At 35.8% G+C, this 18,207-nt stretch overlaps 1 protein-coding gene across 2 annotated transcripts; it reads left to right on the top strand.

Moving 5' to 3' along the window:
- Nucleotides 1–720: 720 nt before the first annotated feature.
- Nucleotides 721–9,171, top strand: LOC116267736 (uncharacterized CRM domain-containing protein At3g25440, chloroplastic). Of its 2 annotated transcripts, XM_031649612.2 has the most exons (5): nt 721–860; nt 971–1,198; nt 3,783–4,100; nt 7,764–8,174; nt 8,455–9,171. In XM_031649612.2, exons 2-5 carry the CDS (start codon nt 1,019–1,021, stop codon nt 8,989–8,991), a joined length of 1,446 nt encoding a protein of 481 aa, XP_031505472.1. In that variant the 5' UTR covers nt 721–860; nt 971–1,018; the 3' UTR covers nt 8,992–9,171. The 2 variants fall into 2 exon arrangements, with proteins under 2 accessions (XP_031505472.1, XP_031505471.1); XM_031649611.2 differs by having other exon boundaries at nt 763–1,198.
- Nucleotides 9,172–18,207: the final 9,036 nt, after the last annotated feature.

Genomic DNA, 18,207 nt, shown 5'->3' with positions numbered 1-18,207 from the left:
CCTTTTTTTTCTCTCTCCTCCTCTTCTCTCTCTCTCTCTCTCTCCCTCTCCCTCTCCTCATATATATATATATACTTTTCATGGCCAGCTCTAATATGAAAACCAAGACCGTAATTATTATCAGAAGAGCAACGAAAATTTGTCCTCTTCTATATATATCTCTATATATATATATCTCCTCCTTTTTATAATGCAGCTAGCTCTAATATGAAAACCAAGACCGTGTTTCATATCACAAGAGCAAAGAAAATTTGTACCTATACAACCTTCTCTTTTTCTCTCTCTTCATGCTCTCTCTCTCTTCGACCTCTTCGATCTCTCTCTTTTTTCTGTGGGAACCAAAGTTTAAGGGGTTCAACTTAATTTGATCTCACCTAATTGACTTACTTCATTAACTATATTTTCCAAAACCTGATTCAAATCCCACTAGCATAATTGAATTCCCGTAGTTACATTGTAATCCAACCTTTGTCCAGCCTCGGACTCAGATTAGATCCGATTGCAGAACTGCATATGGCAATTGATGTTATTTGCCTTACCCGGATTTACCAGATTTGATTAAATGAATTGAATGAATCCGAGTTTAGGTCAGCAATCAAATGTATGTCTCATTGACATCGCTGCCTATACAGAAAGAAGGTTTGATGGCTTAGGTAAGGGATGAAAATAGGCTGCGTCTAGTGCGGGTAACGTGTCATTTACAACTGTACTGGATTCAATTCGGACCCGAGTTTCATTAATAAGCGTTTCCGCCTTCCGGATTCGAACCATCATTGTCCTCCTCCCCTCGCCAATGTCGAGAAACCAGACGAATTGCTCGGCCTCCCTGTTTCTCAATTTGTGATCGAAATGAGCAAGAAGTAATGCATTGGATTCGTCTGCGTGGCTGAAGCCGCCTTGTTCACCCTTCATCCATCCTACCCTCCATTCTCTATCACTTCTCTTCAGCTGATTTGTTGCATCCTTGCAGGTATTCGTCGCCATTTTTGGATTTTCAACTTAACCCATCATCTTCTCGATGCGATTTACTTCTGGACCTTTGCATCGTCGGGTTGTCAGGTCTTTACTGGTTCAGTCAGGATCTCTTATTTGGTACGAAGCATGGCAGCCATACTTGACGAAGCTGACGCCAAGGAGCTGCTCTTCTTCGAACTATGCTGCTTCAGATGGATGGTTGATGATCGGGGGGGCGACGAAGGTAGGAGAGTGTAACTTCTCCTCATTTGGGTAGTTGGGTTCAATCAGTTCCCTTTCTCAATTTTGTTGAGAAAAAAAGCATATGCCTTTCTCACTTGAGCAGTTCGAATTTATTGTTTTTCTTTCATTTTACTGGTGGTGGTTCTTTGTTCCTTTGAGTTGCTTTCTAGAGGCTTGAGTTCTCCTCTCGCTGCTTCTGTAGTGTTTGTGGCTTGATTACGAGTTTATAGGGGTTGTTTCTGGGTCACAATAGTTTTTCATCTTTGTCCATCCTTGCTGACTCTGTACTTGGTGTCATGATGACATGTTTTTCGTTCCACAGATTGATTTATGATTTTTTGGGAACGTAGCGTGCCCCTCTATATAGCTGTTGCATGTCAGACCTGTATTTTACTTTTTCTAGTTTACTCTTCACTTGTCCCAATTTTTTGGTGTTGTATTAGTTTTAGCTGCATCCAATTCAAGAACGGCATAACTTGCGGTGCATTTTCTCGTCATTCATGGCTATCTTAATGCTTATAGATGCATGATCTTAACTTGTTGGGTGGTTGACAAAATGATAGAACTAGTCTTGCAATAATGTTTCTGGGGGTGTCTGAAAATGCATTATTCATGTGGGTTCCTGAAAGCATATCTGGAGTGACGCTATAGAAGTATGCATCAGAACACAAGGGATGTGGATCATGTGGTTCTATGTTGTTAAGCGCCACAGTTTTATCTTTTCAGGAATCTTATTTTCCCAGAAGTTTAACTGAACTGATTGACATGACACGAAGTGCATGACCAAGTATGATAGCAAACTGTGAAAGTATGATGGTAGTAATCTCAATTACCAAATGAAACTTCTAGAAGCACCCCACAATAAAAAGGGGGACGAAAAGACCAATTTGGCTATGGAATGTGCCAATAGGCAATTCCTGCTAGGAATTACGTTTACATATGGAAAATGTAGAAGGACCAAAATGCTGATCACTTATTTGATGATTAATAATTTAATAGGCCCTTTTAGTCCTAAGAACAGGTTCAGTTGAAGGAAGAGGATGGACAGTTGAAGGAAGGGGATGTACAAGTCCTGCTAATGAATCAATACTTCCTTTTTTGAACTTTCATAGGATATCAATGATGTCTACAAAGTACATGTACATGTGCTCCATAGGTTTTTTGTGAAGTTCATAGGTGGACAAACCTGCAGAGTATAAACTTACACGATTGTGTGTGTGTACAACTGTCCCAAACTTGTCCTAGTTGGAATTCTTACAACTTTGATGTAAAATTATGTGGCAACTGGTGGATGAAGCCCATGGAGATCTCTTAGGTCTCAAAATATAATTGTAAAACGTGTATCTGGAGAAAGTGCAGATTCGCTTGCTTCTATCCTGGCAACAAACTCCAAAATTTGTCTTAGCATCCCCTGAATAACTAGTCAAGTCTGGATTTAAACATAAGAATGATATGGTAAAAAGCTCTTAATTACTTTTCTTATACATTTGCTTCATTATTTCTTAGAAAGTTGATATGTCCAGGGTGAAAGGTTTCTCTCCATTAAGCTAGAAGCACCTGCGAAAATGGTCCTCAAGTAACTGCAAAGAATAACAAACCCACAAGCTATGGTTCTGATTATCTGATGATGGGAAGAAATCATGGCCGCTAATGGATTCTGTATCTGCTCAATTTTTTGGTGCAGTTTCCTCAGTTATGAAACCAGAAACTAGACACTTGAAACATTGCTTCCCATATGGAAAGAAGCACTTATATCAGAATTTAATATATTTAAATATTTAGGAATCAGGAGCCATAAGGAGAGCTTTAGTTGCCTGTTTTGGGCTTCATTGTGGTAGCTGGACACTAGCACCATCTTCATTTATTCCCTCAGCTTAAGAAAGAAATGTACATTCACAGTTTCCTATTATGTACTGGAGTCTATTGTATGGACATTTCTTGATACCTTAATTATCCATTATTGGGAAAGAAGGATCGTGTTCCTCAGTTGACAATGAGTGGAATGCACACTGCACGGTTGGAGAACCATATTTGGAGCATCACTTGGATTGTGTTAACTGTTACCATAAACTATATGATTATCACCAGTCAATACTGGTAATCAGATTTTGACCACCATCGGAGCTCCACAAGATTGAGTGTTGACATTGAAGTTGGTAGATATCACTACTCAATGCATAGCCAAATCATGGAACTGGAGCCTGCTTAACTATCTCCAACTTCATAATTATGATTATTTGGCAGATAGGTTCATGCATTTCCTAGCTTAACTATCTTTGGATTACCTCCATCACTTGCCACTATTTGAATCCTGTGATTTGTTTCCTTGTGTTTATGTCCTCTACTTCGTCTTTAATTTGTACATGTTTCAACTTTCATGGATTCCCAAACCTTGCTGTTATCTACTTCATCTTTTCACTTTAGTGATGTGAACCCTGGATCTAGAAAATCAGTTCTCCATTTTGTTTTCTGTTCTTTGTGATTTAGGCATGGTTGCATGTAAATAGTAAATACAGTGCTAGATGTTAGTTATCTATGTTTTCTTTCTGCTATGAGACTCTCCACTGTTAAGTTTTATATTGCAGAATTTTTCTGGTGGGGTGTCGAAGATCACTAGCTACAACCTGATCTGCGGGTTTCACAGAGATGTCCAGGCTTCTCTACAAGCAAGCCAGTGGGTTGACACAAAGCAGAAACATTCTTTAACACATGAAGAGCTCAGTGAACAAAATGCTCATGTATCTACAGTTGCAAATGATGATAAGCTGGAAAGCAAGATGAAGAAAAAGAAACCAAAGGGAAAAAGGGCAATGATAAAGTGGCTAAAGTTCTTCCGTTGGAAAAAGAAAAAAGAGTATGAGAGAATGACACAAGAAGAGAAGATTTTGTACAAATTGAAGAAGGTAAATGTGTTACTTTTAACAATCCCTCCTCTATAGAATTGTGAAGTATTTCTCTCAAAATTTGTAAAGCCAGAAAAACAGTCACTCTTTGCTATGTCATAAGCTAGATATGCATGGCTTTACATCAAATTATGATTTTAGAGACATAAAACTTAGCATTGCAATTTTTTTCTTTTTGTGGTTCTTATTGCTTTTGCTATAACCTAGTATAACCAATAAAATAGACACAGTATAACTATAACCATTGAAATAGATGGTGTCCATAAAATCTGTGAAACAAAAGTGCATATTGACCCTGGTTTGGTTACTGCAGTTTCATGTTTTCATGACATTGAATGCAATATATTCATGTATACACATCTAACAAGCATGTCATATCTGTTTTCTTTAAGCTTTTTATGTTAGACTAATCCAATATGGGTCTGCTTTCAGTAGGAGTCGGTCCAGTCCGGACCCGCAGTTGCTTTGTACTTAAGCTTGAAATTTTCCCTAAGGGGACGTAAGGGAGAAGGAGAGGGAGAGAGGAGAACAAGAGGGAAGAAACCAACTTCAAATCATGCTTAATTAGGGCAAATCTCAAGCTTAAGTACAAAGCAACTGTGGGTCCGGGCTGGACCGACTCCTAGTAAAAACAGATCCATATTGGATTAGTCTAACATAAAAAACTTAAAGAAAATAGATACTGGTGCTTGATCCATCATATCACGATCCATACATGGATACTAACATAAGTACATGAGAGTTTATCCACAGGCACTATAAGAATGAAGATTTCCATCAATTTGTAAGATAGTCCAAAATCAGGCAAGATTTAGGCAATCCGGATTCCAATGTAATTACAAAATGAGTTGGATGATAAAGAATTCTCCGGTTTATTATGTAATTAGAGAAAGAGAGAAAAAAACTGCTCAAGTTGAACACCAAATATGGAAAACATCATATCATTGGTTTCCTCATAAGTAGATAAATCTCCAACAGTGTAGTATGTTCTATGTACCATCTTTGTAAGACTGCATTCTAGTAGAATATTCATGTAAAGTTTCTTAAACTAAAGAAGGCATTCGAATATGGCAAACTGTGTAATTGTCATGGTTGTCAAAATCGGAAATCCTACAGGTTGGTCATGGTAGACTGGTAGGGAGTAGTCAGGACTAGTCACTATAATATAGGTGCTTAGTATTTCTTTATTTATTTTAAAATAAATAAAGAAATACTAAGCACCTATATTATAGTGACTAGTCCTGACTACTCCCTACCAGTCTATGTAGGGCCATGACCAACCTGTAGGATTTCCGATTTTGACAACCATGACAATTACACAGTTTGCTATACTTGTAATTTATAGATCATATAATATAACGTGTTTTACATATATACTTTTAAATCAACTATTTGCTGTATATCGTTAGCATATTGCCATATTCTATGTGCTTCTTTTCATGTTTGCTATTTATGATATGTCAATGCAGATTCTAGATATATCATCTTTGTAAGACCACATTCTAGTGGAATATAAATGTATTACATGCACTGTTACTGCAAGGATTAACAAGACCCGCAGCAGTAAAATTTCATTTAGGTGTTGATACTTTCTTTTCTTGTTGTCAGTGGTGCATTCTCTTGTATATTTTTTTGTTTTGCACATTCTGCTTAATTGTTATCACCTTAATCTATTTTATTGCGCTGTTTGGAGTTAGAAATTGTGAAACTTTGTTTTGGTGTTCTCTCCCATTTTTGGCTATTGGCGAAGACAAGCAGTTGATATTTGTGTGTGCATCAGTTGTTGGAAGCAGTTGAGCTTTCCATTGTAACTTTGTAGTTGGACGTGACCCGTGCAGTTTCTTTGCAGTTATCACCTTTGTCGATTTACGACCATTATTAGATTCAGAAATTGGGCCGCAACATGAGTTACCATTGCATCTTTCCTCTCTTTGCATCTCCTATAGTCTTCCATCTACATTCTTGTACTTGGGCAGCTTATTTGACTCATGCTCTTTCATTCTTTCCATTGCCTCCAATTCTTCACACATAACTTTTTGCTATTAATGTCATGATGCAAACTCAATCTAAAACTTCAGTTCAAGTAAAACTGCATAGGCTAGAACCATAGTAAGCAAAGCTGATTGGAGGAATGCATTGTACTTGAGGAATAGATGGTGAATCCTCTGCTCAATGAGAAAGTTTAGGATTCTGATTAGAAAGAGGCGCTTCTATTTCATCATGCTGTTAAAAAGCCATTGACTTGGTAAACCCTGGGTGTCTCCTACTATAGGTTCCTAGCATCTTGCTCTACCTATGCCTTGTGTTATCAGAAAATGATAATTGATAAAGAGAACTTAAGTTCAAGACTCCCAAAAACTTTGACCAGTCCAAATAATTGGACAGATGTCCACAAACTCTAGGAACTAGCCGCCAACAAATCCATACCTTTTTGTTAGTCATAAATTTATGGGCTTCTCATGCTTCAGGATGCCTTATAAGCAACACCTCACCATCCGTAGAGATACTTTGTCTCTAAGATGAGAAGGAATAAGAACAACGGCATGTATTTTTGAAGCACCTTTGTAACTCTTAGTTACCACATTTAGTCTAATACCTAGAGAGACATAACTTCGGATGAGATATTCCTTTATCAACAAAAACTTTTAAGGGTTATCCTTAACAGGTTTCCCTAATCCAGAAAAATGTATCTTTACTTTAAATGAAAGTCTCAAACTCAACAAGCAGATATAGATTCTCAAATATGTTATGCAATTTAGTTTATTCTTGTCCAAACTTCAAATAAAACCATGTATATCTAATATAATTATAAACAAAAATCACGAAGTACACAAGGACCTCCTTTTAACAGTATAAGGGATAGACCCCTATATCAAAACCCACAAGATTGGAAACAACTGAACTTAATCTCATAGACTCATACTAAGATTAAAAAACGAAGGTTGGCCCCTGGATAGTCTACAACTCTCTTAGGCACCTCGTTTCTACAACTGCTTCCAAGGACTCAAAGAGCGCAACACATATTGTAACCTAGAACTGCATGATACTTAAAAGCAATGGGGAAAAAATGTTGTGGCATTGTTTTGCTGATTCCTTTGAACTTGGAACCAAATGTGAGAAAAGTAGGGGAAACCTTGTACTCAAAGAGCGCAACACATATTGTAACCTAGAACTGCATGATACTTAAAAGCAATGGGGAAAAAATGTTTTGGCATTGTTTTGCTGATTCCTTTGAACTTGGAACCAAATGTGAGAAAAGTAGGGGAAACCTTGTTTACTTCTGGTCCATATTAACCTCCCTGATGATTGATCCTGCCCAAAGCAAGGAGTAAGAGTAAAAGTAACTTTCAAATGTCTTCCACAACAAATAATGTTATTTATCTAGTGTGTCTTTGTTGCTATAGTTCTTGGAAATTTTCTTAGAAATTTTCTTAGAATATTGTTAGTTACTAGGCTTGTAACACGATCAGTTTACACTTTACACTATGCTCACTTCTTGCTCATTCATGGCATGCTTGTACTATAAATTACTTGTATTTGTTATTTCTGTAATGAATTCCTTAGAGTGGATAACTATCACCCTATTCTACCGTTTCTTCTATGGGTTTACTTCATCAAAGTCTTTGTTTTTCTGAACAATAACTTCATCTATGGTCATCTCAGGCACAAAGAAAAGAAGAACGGCTGGTGAATGCCTTGGAAAAAATAAAGCCACCATCGCCACCTACAGAGAGTACACATGATCCTGAGATACTAACTCCAGAGGAGCACTTTTACTTCCTCAAGATGGGCGTCAAATGTAAAAATTACGTTCCAGTTGGCCGTCGTGGTATTTTCCAAGGAGTGATTCTGAATATGCATTTGCACTGGAAAAAACATGAGACTTTAAAGGTTATTGTAAAGACATTTACGCCTGAAGAAGTGAAGGAAATTGCAGCAGAATTAGCACAACTAAGTGGTGGCATTGTGCTTGACATACAAGAAGGAAACACTATCATTATGTATCGTGGGAAAAACTACTCTCAACCTCCACCTGAGATCATGTCTCCTAGAGTCTCTCTCTCTAGAAAGAAGGTAAGCAGATATTTTGTTCAATCACAAATTGTAATATTGAAATTTTTAATGATTCCCTTGATGGGATTTGATTTTGTTTTGGAACCATCTGAATTGACTGGCTTTTCCCTTCAAATTTGATGAAGTCAAGTTTGGCTTTTCACTGGGTAATAAAAGTCTGTCTAGTCACATAAGTGAGAGGCTAGAAAACAAGTCCTAGTTTTGGAAAGAAGAAAAATGCAACAGAATAGCATCTTTTAGATGTTATATTTTTTATATAATCTCCTTTTCGTTTTCGCAGGCACTAGACAAGTCCAAGTATAGGGATGCCCTTCGTGCTGCCCGAATCTTTATCCCAAGATTGGAACGTCAACTTGAAGCTCTGCAAGCATCAGCATGCAATAGTAAGAATGAGAAAGACGAGAACAAGAGCAACAATGTAGAAACTTGCAGTTATGTTGATGAGTTCCACGATGATGCAGTTAAATTCTCTGAGCCTGAACTTTCCAGTAACATCTATGATCCATCTAGACGAGGACCGGTTACAGAGTTTAATGGCGAAATTTCAGAACCTGAATCACTATCTGATATTTTTGAGACAGATAGCGATGTTGAGACAGTTAGCAAAGGTGGGAACACATTGTATTTGGATGCAATTGATGCAATGCCAGTGGAAGTTAATGACAATTCATCTGAGGATTTTGGAGAGTATCTTCGGCAGTTTTCCTATAACTCAAAGGTTGGTAAGGGATCCGATGAAGTTGAGAAACTTGAATTTGATGACATAGACCGGTTATTTATGCGCTCAGCATCCCTCCTAAAGAAAAAAAGAAAATGAGACGTGAGATTGGAATTGAGATAAGCTGAGGTTTTGTTCTCAGTTGTTTAAACCTGCCGGCATGTAAGGTCTATCTTGATTATGCCATATGCAAGAACCTTCTAATGGCATTAATGCCTTGATCACCATGTAATTATTGTAACAATTCGTAAATGCATAAAAAAATTAGAAAGTTCCTCATTCTCTGTCCAAACTGGGTAAGCTGTACTTTTACCACGCTGATCAATATCTCAAGAATCCTGTTCTTTCGTTTCACAAGGTGCTTTCTCCTTGTCTTCAAGTATTTTCCATTCCAAACTGTTTTAATTTTGTATGTGATTGTAAGCTGTTATCTCTGTGTTGGCAAACTAATTAAATTATACATTTTAGGGGCCCCGTTTGGCAATCATAACCAACTGTTACTGTCTGATTAACCTACCCCTAAAATTGAGGCAGATTTAACAATTGAATCTGCCTTTTTTTTTTAAGCATGTTCATGGGATTGTGACAGAATGTCAAACAAACACTCTGTTTGGCATTAGCAACACATTGATACTGTTTTATGAATCTATTAAGTCTGTTTTATAAATCTGTAACAGAATGTCAAACAAACACTCTGTTTGGCATTAGCAACACATTGATACTGTTTTATGAATCTATTAAGTCTGTTTTATAAATCTACCTAAGTCTAGGCATTGGGTTGGGCCAGTCCGACACCTGACACTTGGGCTCATGCTTGGCCTGATTAAATTAAAAAATATATATATTTAATATAAAATAATATATAAATATAATTAATTGTAATAAAATATTATAAATATATATAAAAATCAATAAAATATGTATTAAAAAATCTTATCGGGATGAACCGAGTTTAGTCGGGTTCACCTGGACCAACCTGATAACTTATCAGGTCGGCTCGATGCCTTTTTTCGGGCCCCGAGCTCGGGCTTTAGTCAGACCAAGTACCGGGTACCCGTCAGGTACCTAACCCAATGCTCAGTCTTAAATCTGCCACATTTTATGGGGCCGATTCATACAACAGTGTGTTATGGTACTTCATGAACTTGCACTACCTTTTGAGGCAGATTTCTAAGACAGTAACCGTTTGTTAATGTTGCCAAACAACACTTAAAAGGATCAACTTGAGCACTGGAGGCCGATCTGGTGACATGCTGACTCCTTTATATCTAAACCAATATTTGCATAACTCTCGCTCTTTCTGGCTTCTTAGATATATGTAATAAGATCGTTGTAAACTATACTTTTCTAACCTCATATTCAGCATGCATGTATTGATAGTGCAAAGATTTCTCTCACCATCAAAAGAACAATCCAAAGTTTTTGCTGTTAATTAACAATCAAGTTGGCAATTGCTAACCAGTTCCCGTGCTATGGCTCTCTAAGATGTCAATAGATTGAAGAAGGGGTGGGGGGCAGGGCCACCTAACACAAAACAAAGTAAAAAAAAAAAAAAAAATTATATGTAAATATAAAAAAAAATCATTTATCCTGTATAAAAATTTTGAAAAATATTATTTCAGTTCTTATCAAAATTTTGAAACTACAATTTGGCTCCCTTCATAAAAAATTCTTGATTCTGTCCCTACAACCAATCACATATTCTTAGTCTACATGAGGTCAGAACTAGAATCACCTATAACAAATACAAAATCATATTCCAAATAGCCTATCATAAATACAAAACCATATTCCAATTTTTACGCATATTCAAATTTTGATGTTCTCAAAAACATATATCCTTTGGTAAAAAAAATCATATTCTGAATGCAAAGATATATATATATATATATATATATATATATATATATATATATATATATATATATATATATATATATATATATATATATATATATATATATATATAGAGAGAGAGAGAGAGAGAGAGAGAGCCGATAAAATGGAAAATATATAACAAAATTTGGAAACAAAACGTCCCCATCCAAACGAGAGAGAGAAAGAGAGATGCCGGCTATTTCCACTAAGTGTTTAAAAACGTCTTATGTTTTTTATCATAACGTGACTGGTTGCCAGCATAATTGAGTATGAACTGGCAATAAAACCTGCCAGAATGGAAACGCTTTCACGCGAAGTGAAGTTCTTTGTGGACCCCACACATTTCAATGTACATTATTGCGGATTAAATGGGGGATCCCCAAAAATGCATACGTGATGGAGAAGGAAAGGGCTATGGACTACATTCCTCTCTCTCTCGCGGATGATGGCTGTGAATGAGTCACCCGTAGACTCGATTCTTTGCAAGAACCAAGTATTCATTCACCAGCTGCAACAGATCCGACGAAGGTCCAAAAGCTAATGGTTTGATTATTTGGCCAAATTTCATGTTCCACGGTGCCATCATCCTTCTTTTGAGAATTAAACTAAACGTTAACATCCTTGCCTAAGCTGCTTTTCGGTTAACTTTGTCTGCTGTCCATTGTTGATTAAAATGATCATATCACATTAATCAAGACTGTATACCAGCGGATGTGAATGAAACGGGTCTGACCTCATTCAATTAGTCCTCTCAACACAACCTTGTGAAAGACGGGGCAGAGTTGGGTTGTTTGCGAGGCATGCATGAATCCATTCAAAAATTTGGGTCAGATTCGTAGAACACTACTACTACTACTATTCTATGAATTTGTTTCAATCTTATGACGAATTCATGAAACATTCACCAAGCATTTGTCGGGGATGGCATCAGGCAAATCTGGATGTACCGGATGCTTCTGGTTCCGCGCTGCATCACATCAATGGGAACCGGTTTATTTATCTCCCATGCACAATTAACAAATATGGCCCCTAAGATCATCTGGACCCACTAAACTGGGCCCATAAATATATCCAAACCCAGGTATGGTGCTAAGTATAAGGCCAGCCCTAGGAACTGCTAGAATCCAAATCCAAAATGCTTTTGTGCTTGCCACCAAACCAAACTACCCTAAAGTGGTTGACAAAATTTATGCCCGCGAAGAAGAGGCACGTTCTACTTCTACCCCACCACAAGGACACTCTGAGAACAGGACCCAGTTGTCAACCCTAGGTACCGTGAGGCGGGTCCTTTTTTCTTTTTTTTTTAGTTGACTTGATTGCACTTGGGCCCTGGACAAACTCTCTCTCTCAGTGCAGTGCCAATGCCAATGAAATGCTGCCACGTCCCTTTATTGCCACTCTTTGGCCTTTCGCCAGTCGGACTAGCTCCTCCCATGGCCTCAGTTCAGTTAGGTATAGGCAAGACTCGAATGAGACAGACTCTTAACCTGCTTCCCTCAAATATTCGTATTCAAATTTCTTATTCAAATAGGAATAAAAAAAAAGTCATATCTAAATCTGAATCAAAAATCCAATTTCACAATTTGATTTTATCTTAATTTGATTTTTACATTCATATCTGAATCTGAATTTTGAATAGAATTTTGCCAAGCATTAGATATAAAATATTTGTTCAAAAATTAAATCCAATCTGAACTCATATCCAAAATCAATCGGATATTTATGTATATATGAGTCTGAATCTAAATTTGATTAGATGTCATTTCTTAAATCTGAATTTGATTTAATTTCTTAATCTAATATTAATTTTTTTCATATTCTACAGTTTCAATCAAATATTCGTTCTAAATCAAATATATTGACATCCCTAGTTAGGCGGCATGAGTCAACTGACTTAACTTGAACTTAGCAAAGGCGCCTTCTAATATACGCTCTCGTGATTTTTCTAAATTTTGGCTGTAGTCCGGCCGTCACAATTCCTTGATTTGGTGGAATACAACTGTACAGCTTTCACTTTGAAAAGGCTACATGTTCGGGTTTGAACATTCCAATTTTGTGTTTTGAAACTAAAATGACTAAAATGTGCTTCTGGTCAAGGAAGGGGAGAACCCCTATACAAGTGGAAAAGGAAAAAAGAGAAGATTCCCTTTTAAAAAAGCTGTTTGAGAACGGCCCCCCACTTTATAAAGGGGAAGTGCCGAACATGCAGACCCAGACCTGCATGTTCGGGCTTGAAGTTGCATCATACTTTCGTGTCCGCTACTGACATGCTAGATTGAGCACACTCCTATATATCTTGTCTTGAGTGAGTAAGGAGAGTATTTCATTCTACTACTTATAAGAATCACCCAAATCCTCATCCTTTTAGAATATAAGACATACTTTTGGTGCCTTAGGGTGTTGATTCCTTTGTGCTTCAACTTGCATGTCAAGACCTCCTTTTACAATACTGGGTGTTGACTCTCTAAAAATTTAAAACGAAAAGTGACTCCTTATGTGCCTTTTATGAGATAATACATTACAAAATATTTGTAAAATGGCTATAGTACAGCATGATCTGTCTAAAAGACAAGTACCCAAAAATTTTTAACTAAGGGGCACTAGGTATAAAAATTCAAATTCCTAAGATGCACCAATATATAAACTACAAAAATTTCTTTAAAATATCAACATAAAAGTAATAATTTCTTTTGAGTCCATGTGGGCAATTGCCCACCCAGTGCCTGCTGCTGCATCCGCCCCCGAGCCAAGTGTATGCAGATCCTGTTGGCCAAGATGACCTGAAAGAGTGCCGTAGAGCCTAAGTGCGGATTCAGAACGACTGCTTAGGATTTGATTAAGCACAACTCAAAGGGAAATAGGGAAGAGTCAGGCCGCAGAGTTCAGAGATCAGTGCAAGTTTGACCTGCAAAATGTCGTTTCTAGACAGGCCTCTGTGGTTGAAGTACCTTAGTTTATTACGGGATCTTGACCAAGCTCATCGCGGAGCTTCCAAGGAAGCTAGCCCCGTTCTATAAAGCCATAGCTGGCTTTCTTGGAACTTGGGATGAGATCGGCCAAAATTCCAACGCCAACTTGGCTGAGTCAAACTGATTGGGAACTTGGGGCAGTCAATATTTTTTTTCCTAGCTAAATATTTATATCAAAAATTGAATATGTATTTTATGATGGAATTAACATGAAAGTGTGCTTGAGTTATATAATGTGATATGATGCACAAAATGACTAAATCTAAATAATAACAATATAAATGTTTTAACTATCATATTATATCTTTAAGTGGTGTCTGATTGTGGAATTTTATAATTAAAATTTTCATTTTTAATGAAATGGAAATTACGTAATCAAATAAAAAATTTTGATTTTGAAACTATGGATTTATTTTGGACTCAAAATTCTGGACCTTCAAGAGTGGAATTGTAATTCCAAAATTTTAGAAATTTTCTCCTCTCTCTTTTAAGGCACATGTCATAAAAGTTTTAATTTATCATTGCTAGAATTTTAATTCCTGTTTTATCAAATATGTCATTTTTAATTATGGAATCAAAATTTCATGTCATCAAACATAAAGGTATAGTTTTAACAGCTAAGAATCATGGAATTGGAATAAAGTTTCAAGAAACAGAATTCTAGGAATGGGAGCAATGAAAACGAAAAGCACATTTCCATTTTTTTTTTTTTTTTATAGACCTTGATTTGTATCGCTGGAAACATGTTTCCTTGTGAAGAATAAAAAGGATGTTCTTTGGAAATTAAGTTGTATTTTGGAATTTTTTTAAAAGCCATGAGCCACCTAAGTAATTTTGTTAAAGGATCCTACGACATTTTGAAAATGTAAAAAAATTGTGGCTGAAGTGAAATTTTAGTATAGAAAGGGTTCCGCAATATTTTTTTTTTTCATTCACCTCTTTGTTTTGTCCCTCATGTTGTCGACCCAGCCTTTAATGTTTTTCTTTCGTTTCTTCTCCATTTGTTCGTTCGTCCTAGTAATGGTCACGGCAACAAAAACGCTGATGGCGACGTACGGTTTCCCTCTCCCTCTTTCTCTCTCTCTCCATCTATTTTGCATCACTCTCACACCAAGGTAGAGGGGCGAAGCCAAGGGGGACCTCATCCCATTCTTTAATTGTTTTATATAAAAATTTTGAAAAATAATATTTCATTCCTTATTAAAATTTAAAAACTTTAATTCAGTTTTTCTCATAAAAAATCGCCTGCACCAAAGATATTTCATGCAAATAATATTGATGATCCCATGAATAATTCACAATGCAACCAACCTTTATCAAGGTGAAGGAGAAAAAGTCTTCGGGGGATGTTTTTATTTGTGATATGTTAAGCAGCTTAAATCAACAAGTACGAGCTTTTAATGATGTTACTCCATGTCATTTGACCAAACAAGCTAGTGACATGGTATCAAAGTTATTCAAAAATTATGAAACTGATTTATCTACTTGTTTGAAATTTATTGAATTTGTGTCACATATATAGCATTTGATCATATTCCTTTGTATCCTATCATAGTTGAGGATCGAGTAGTTGCATAGCAAAATTAGATGACGTTAGGTATGTTTATTTTTTTCGTTGAAACTAATTTTGTTAGTTTGATATTTAATTTTCTATTATATTTTTAAATAAATTTTTAAGTATAATATCTATTAAGCATGTATAGTAAGTAATATTTTTTGTGATACTTCATTTTCAAGTATACTTGTTTATCTTAGTTGAGTTAATATATTTATTTTTTTATCTGGTATGTGCTAATTTATGTTATCATTAGTATGTTATGTATAAAATGGAGATTCCCAAAAGAATTAAAGGCATTGTGCTCCCTTTCTACCAAAGTCGAAGTGATATGTTCACACTGTTAAATACATATAACTTGATGTGACTTAAAGATTATATTATGTTCGTGTATTTTAACCATGATCGCAACCGTTTGGTTTTTTCTCTTTTGTTAGACTTGAAAATAATCACGTACATGCCAAATTAAAACATGTGATTCGATGATTTGTAGATACACGGACAATTTAATGCATTCGTAGAGATGCCAACTATGGCCATATTTTCACAATAGGACTTCACAAAGAGCCCAGCCAACATGGGCTCTACTCGAACTCACTCAAAAAAACTCGGCTCATGCTCAACTCATTTATAAACGAGCCGTTTACAAATATACTGAAAATGATAAATGAGTCGAGTTCGAGTTTCAGGAACTCGATTCGACTCGCACAGGTACTCTATATAACATTGCTAAAACCGGTTGAATCACCGATCTTAACTTTTAAGATAAAAACAAATTTTCACAAGTTACACGAGTTAACGCTTACATGAGTAAATGTTTATGCAAGTTAAATGAGTTAAACTAGTTACACGAGTTAAACGAGTTAATACTTACACAAGTTAACACTAAATGAGTTAATGCGTAAACGGGTTAAATGAGTTAAACGAGTTGAGTTGGAGCTTGATTTTGTGTAGTCGATAACTTGCTATAAATAAGTCAATCCAGATCTCAAGGCAGTGCTTCTTTCTTCAAGAAAAAGGGAATGTTTAAGCTGTTATATATATATGAAAATGAAATATTCGTTAGCTTACCCTACACACAAGTGTAAACATTTATTATATCACGTTGCCGATTTTCTTTAATGAGTCTCACTTTTACTTACGTCTCTTAATTAAAACTTATTTTCTATATTGCCCACAGGCTACGGTCAATGGGAACAACAACACTAACACTGGTGTTCTTTTTGTTCAAGTAAAGGTGCAAATCTTTGTTTTAAGTTAAAAGGACAATATTGTCAGAGGAGAAAAGGTTGAATGAAAAAACAATGGAACGGAACCTGTGGGGCATGTATCTGCTATAACGACTAAGGAGAAGGCCTGAAACTGAAATTTCTCCTCGAACTAATGCCACTTGTTTCCCGGAAAAGAATTGTGACTTTATCTACAATCATTGCAAGGTTTCTTGCAGATTAAACTTGTCGCATTTTGTTTATTTAATTCGATGAGTAAGGGAGTCAGATGTGGTTGGTAAAAGCTCTTTCTAATTAATGTACTTCCTTTTTTTTTTTTTTTTAATTATTCAGTTTAGGTATGCGGGCCACACGGTTCCAACTCATCATTGGTGTTTCGAGGAGAGAGGACCGCTGCTTCACGTGAATGCTTTGGTTTTTTAACGTTTAAACAAAAGTGGGTGGCGGCTCCCGAGGGATTTTCAAATGCTAAATACTTTTAATATTTTTAAACATTTTATAAAATATTTTTTAGATAAAAAGCAGGAAATTCATCGACATCAAGGTTACCTTGCGTTTTTGCCAACATTTTTCACAAACCCGGCAATAATATAAGATTTTATGGTTTCATTTAAGACTCGACTATCTTCCGTTCACCTTTAAATATATGGTTTTTAACATGTTAGTATATAAATTTTAATCTATGCTATTGAGATCCTCTCAATGTAGCCTCGCTTTGATACTATTTTAAATGCAACGCCGTGACGCGTGGTTGGTATTCATTTTAAATTCTAAAAAAATCATATATTGTAAAAGAGAAGACACCAACATGTAAATTGAAGCAAAAAAAAAGTGTAGTATTTTTAAGAAATAAGAGAAAGGAAGAAAGCTTTTAACTTTCTTAGAAAAGAGTAAAGCTCATAAAAAAATACTCTTTTCAAAAAATTTTCTTATGTATCATGTGCTCTCCGTTTAATACCAAAGAAATGGGAGATAAGATACATTAAGAAGCTTGTCCCTCATCTTAGTATGAATAATAAGGCTCATCGTATTTTTTATTTATTGATCACTTCAGTGTAAATCAATAGTAAATGGTTGAGGCCAAACGAGCACATATGTGGTCCATCTTTTAACGTTAAAATGTAGCCATCAAACCCCCCTCTTAAATGAACGACAGGTACGACAAGGAACAAACTATCATTTCGGCTCTTTCTTTTCACATGACAAAATGTGTACTATTTTAATAACGTTTTATATACCATTCGCTTGTGATTCCCATCCTAGTTCCCAAGTACGTGAAAAACAAATTGACAAGAATCTTTACATAAAAACTTTACTTTGTTCGTTGGTCGTGCCATAGTTTGAAATCCCATCATGAAGGTACAACTTTAAACCCATGAAAAAATTTAAAAAAAAATAAATTAATTTGTATTTAATAATAAAGTTTGTGTTTGATAACTTTATATTTTAAGGTTGGTGATCACTATAGATTTTAGATTGTTTATGATTTGGTAGATCGTAAGTTTAAACGAACTAAGAATTTCAATTTAAAATATATTTGTGACAAGTACAAACCAAAGAAAATTCAAAAGCTTATAAATTTATCTGCCATATTAATGCTTGGTTGAGAAATTCATGTTTTAAAAACAAAAAGGGCAAAACGATAAATTGTGTCAGAGGCTGCAGCGGTGGTATCTCAAGGTTG

The sequence above is a fragment of the Nymphaea colorata genome, chromosome 14 (genome assembly GCF_008831285.2).
Source record: "Nymphaea colorata isolate Beijing-Zhang1983 chromosome 14, ASM883128v2, whole genome shotgun sequence".
Lineage (NCBI taxonomy): Eukaryota > Viridiplantae > Streptophyta > Magnoliopsida > Nymphaeales > Nymphaeaceae > Nymphaea > Nymphaea colorata.
Note: the sequence above shows the minus strand (reverse complement) of the source record. Positions and strands in the feature narration are given on the sequence as shown.

What these genes read in the sequence shown, in the direction of transcription:
- LOC116267736 (XM_031649612.2), top strand. Translation starts at nt 1,019, where the DNA reads ATGCGATTTACTTCTGGACCTTTGCATCGTCGGGTTGTCAGGTCTTTA. An exon ending in TTTTGTACAAATTGAAGAAG is followed by an intron (nt 4,101 to 7,763) that starts GTAAATGTGTTA and finishes TGGTCATCTCAG; the next exon opens with GCACAAAGAAAAGAAGAACG. An exon ending in TCTCTCTCTCTAGAAAGAAG is followed by an intron (nt 8,175 to 8,454) that starts GTAAGCAGATAT and finishes TCGTTTTCGCAG; the next exon opens with GCACTAGACAAGTCCAAGTA.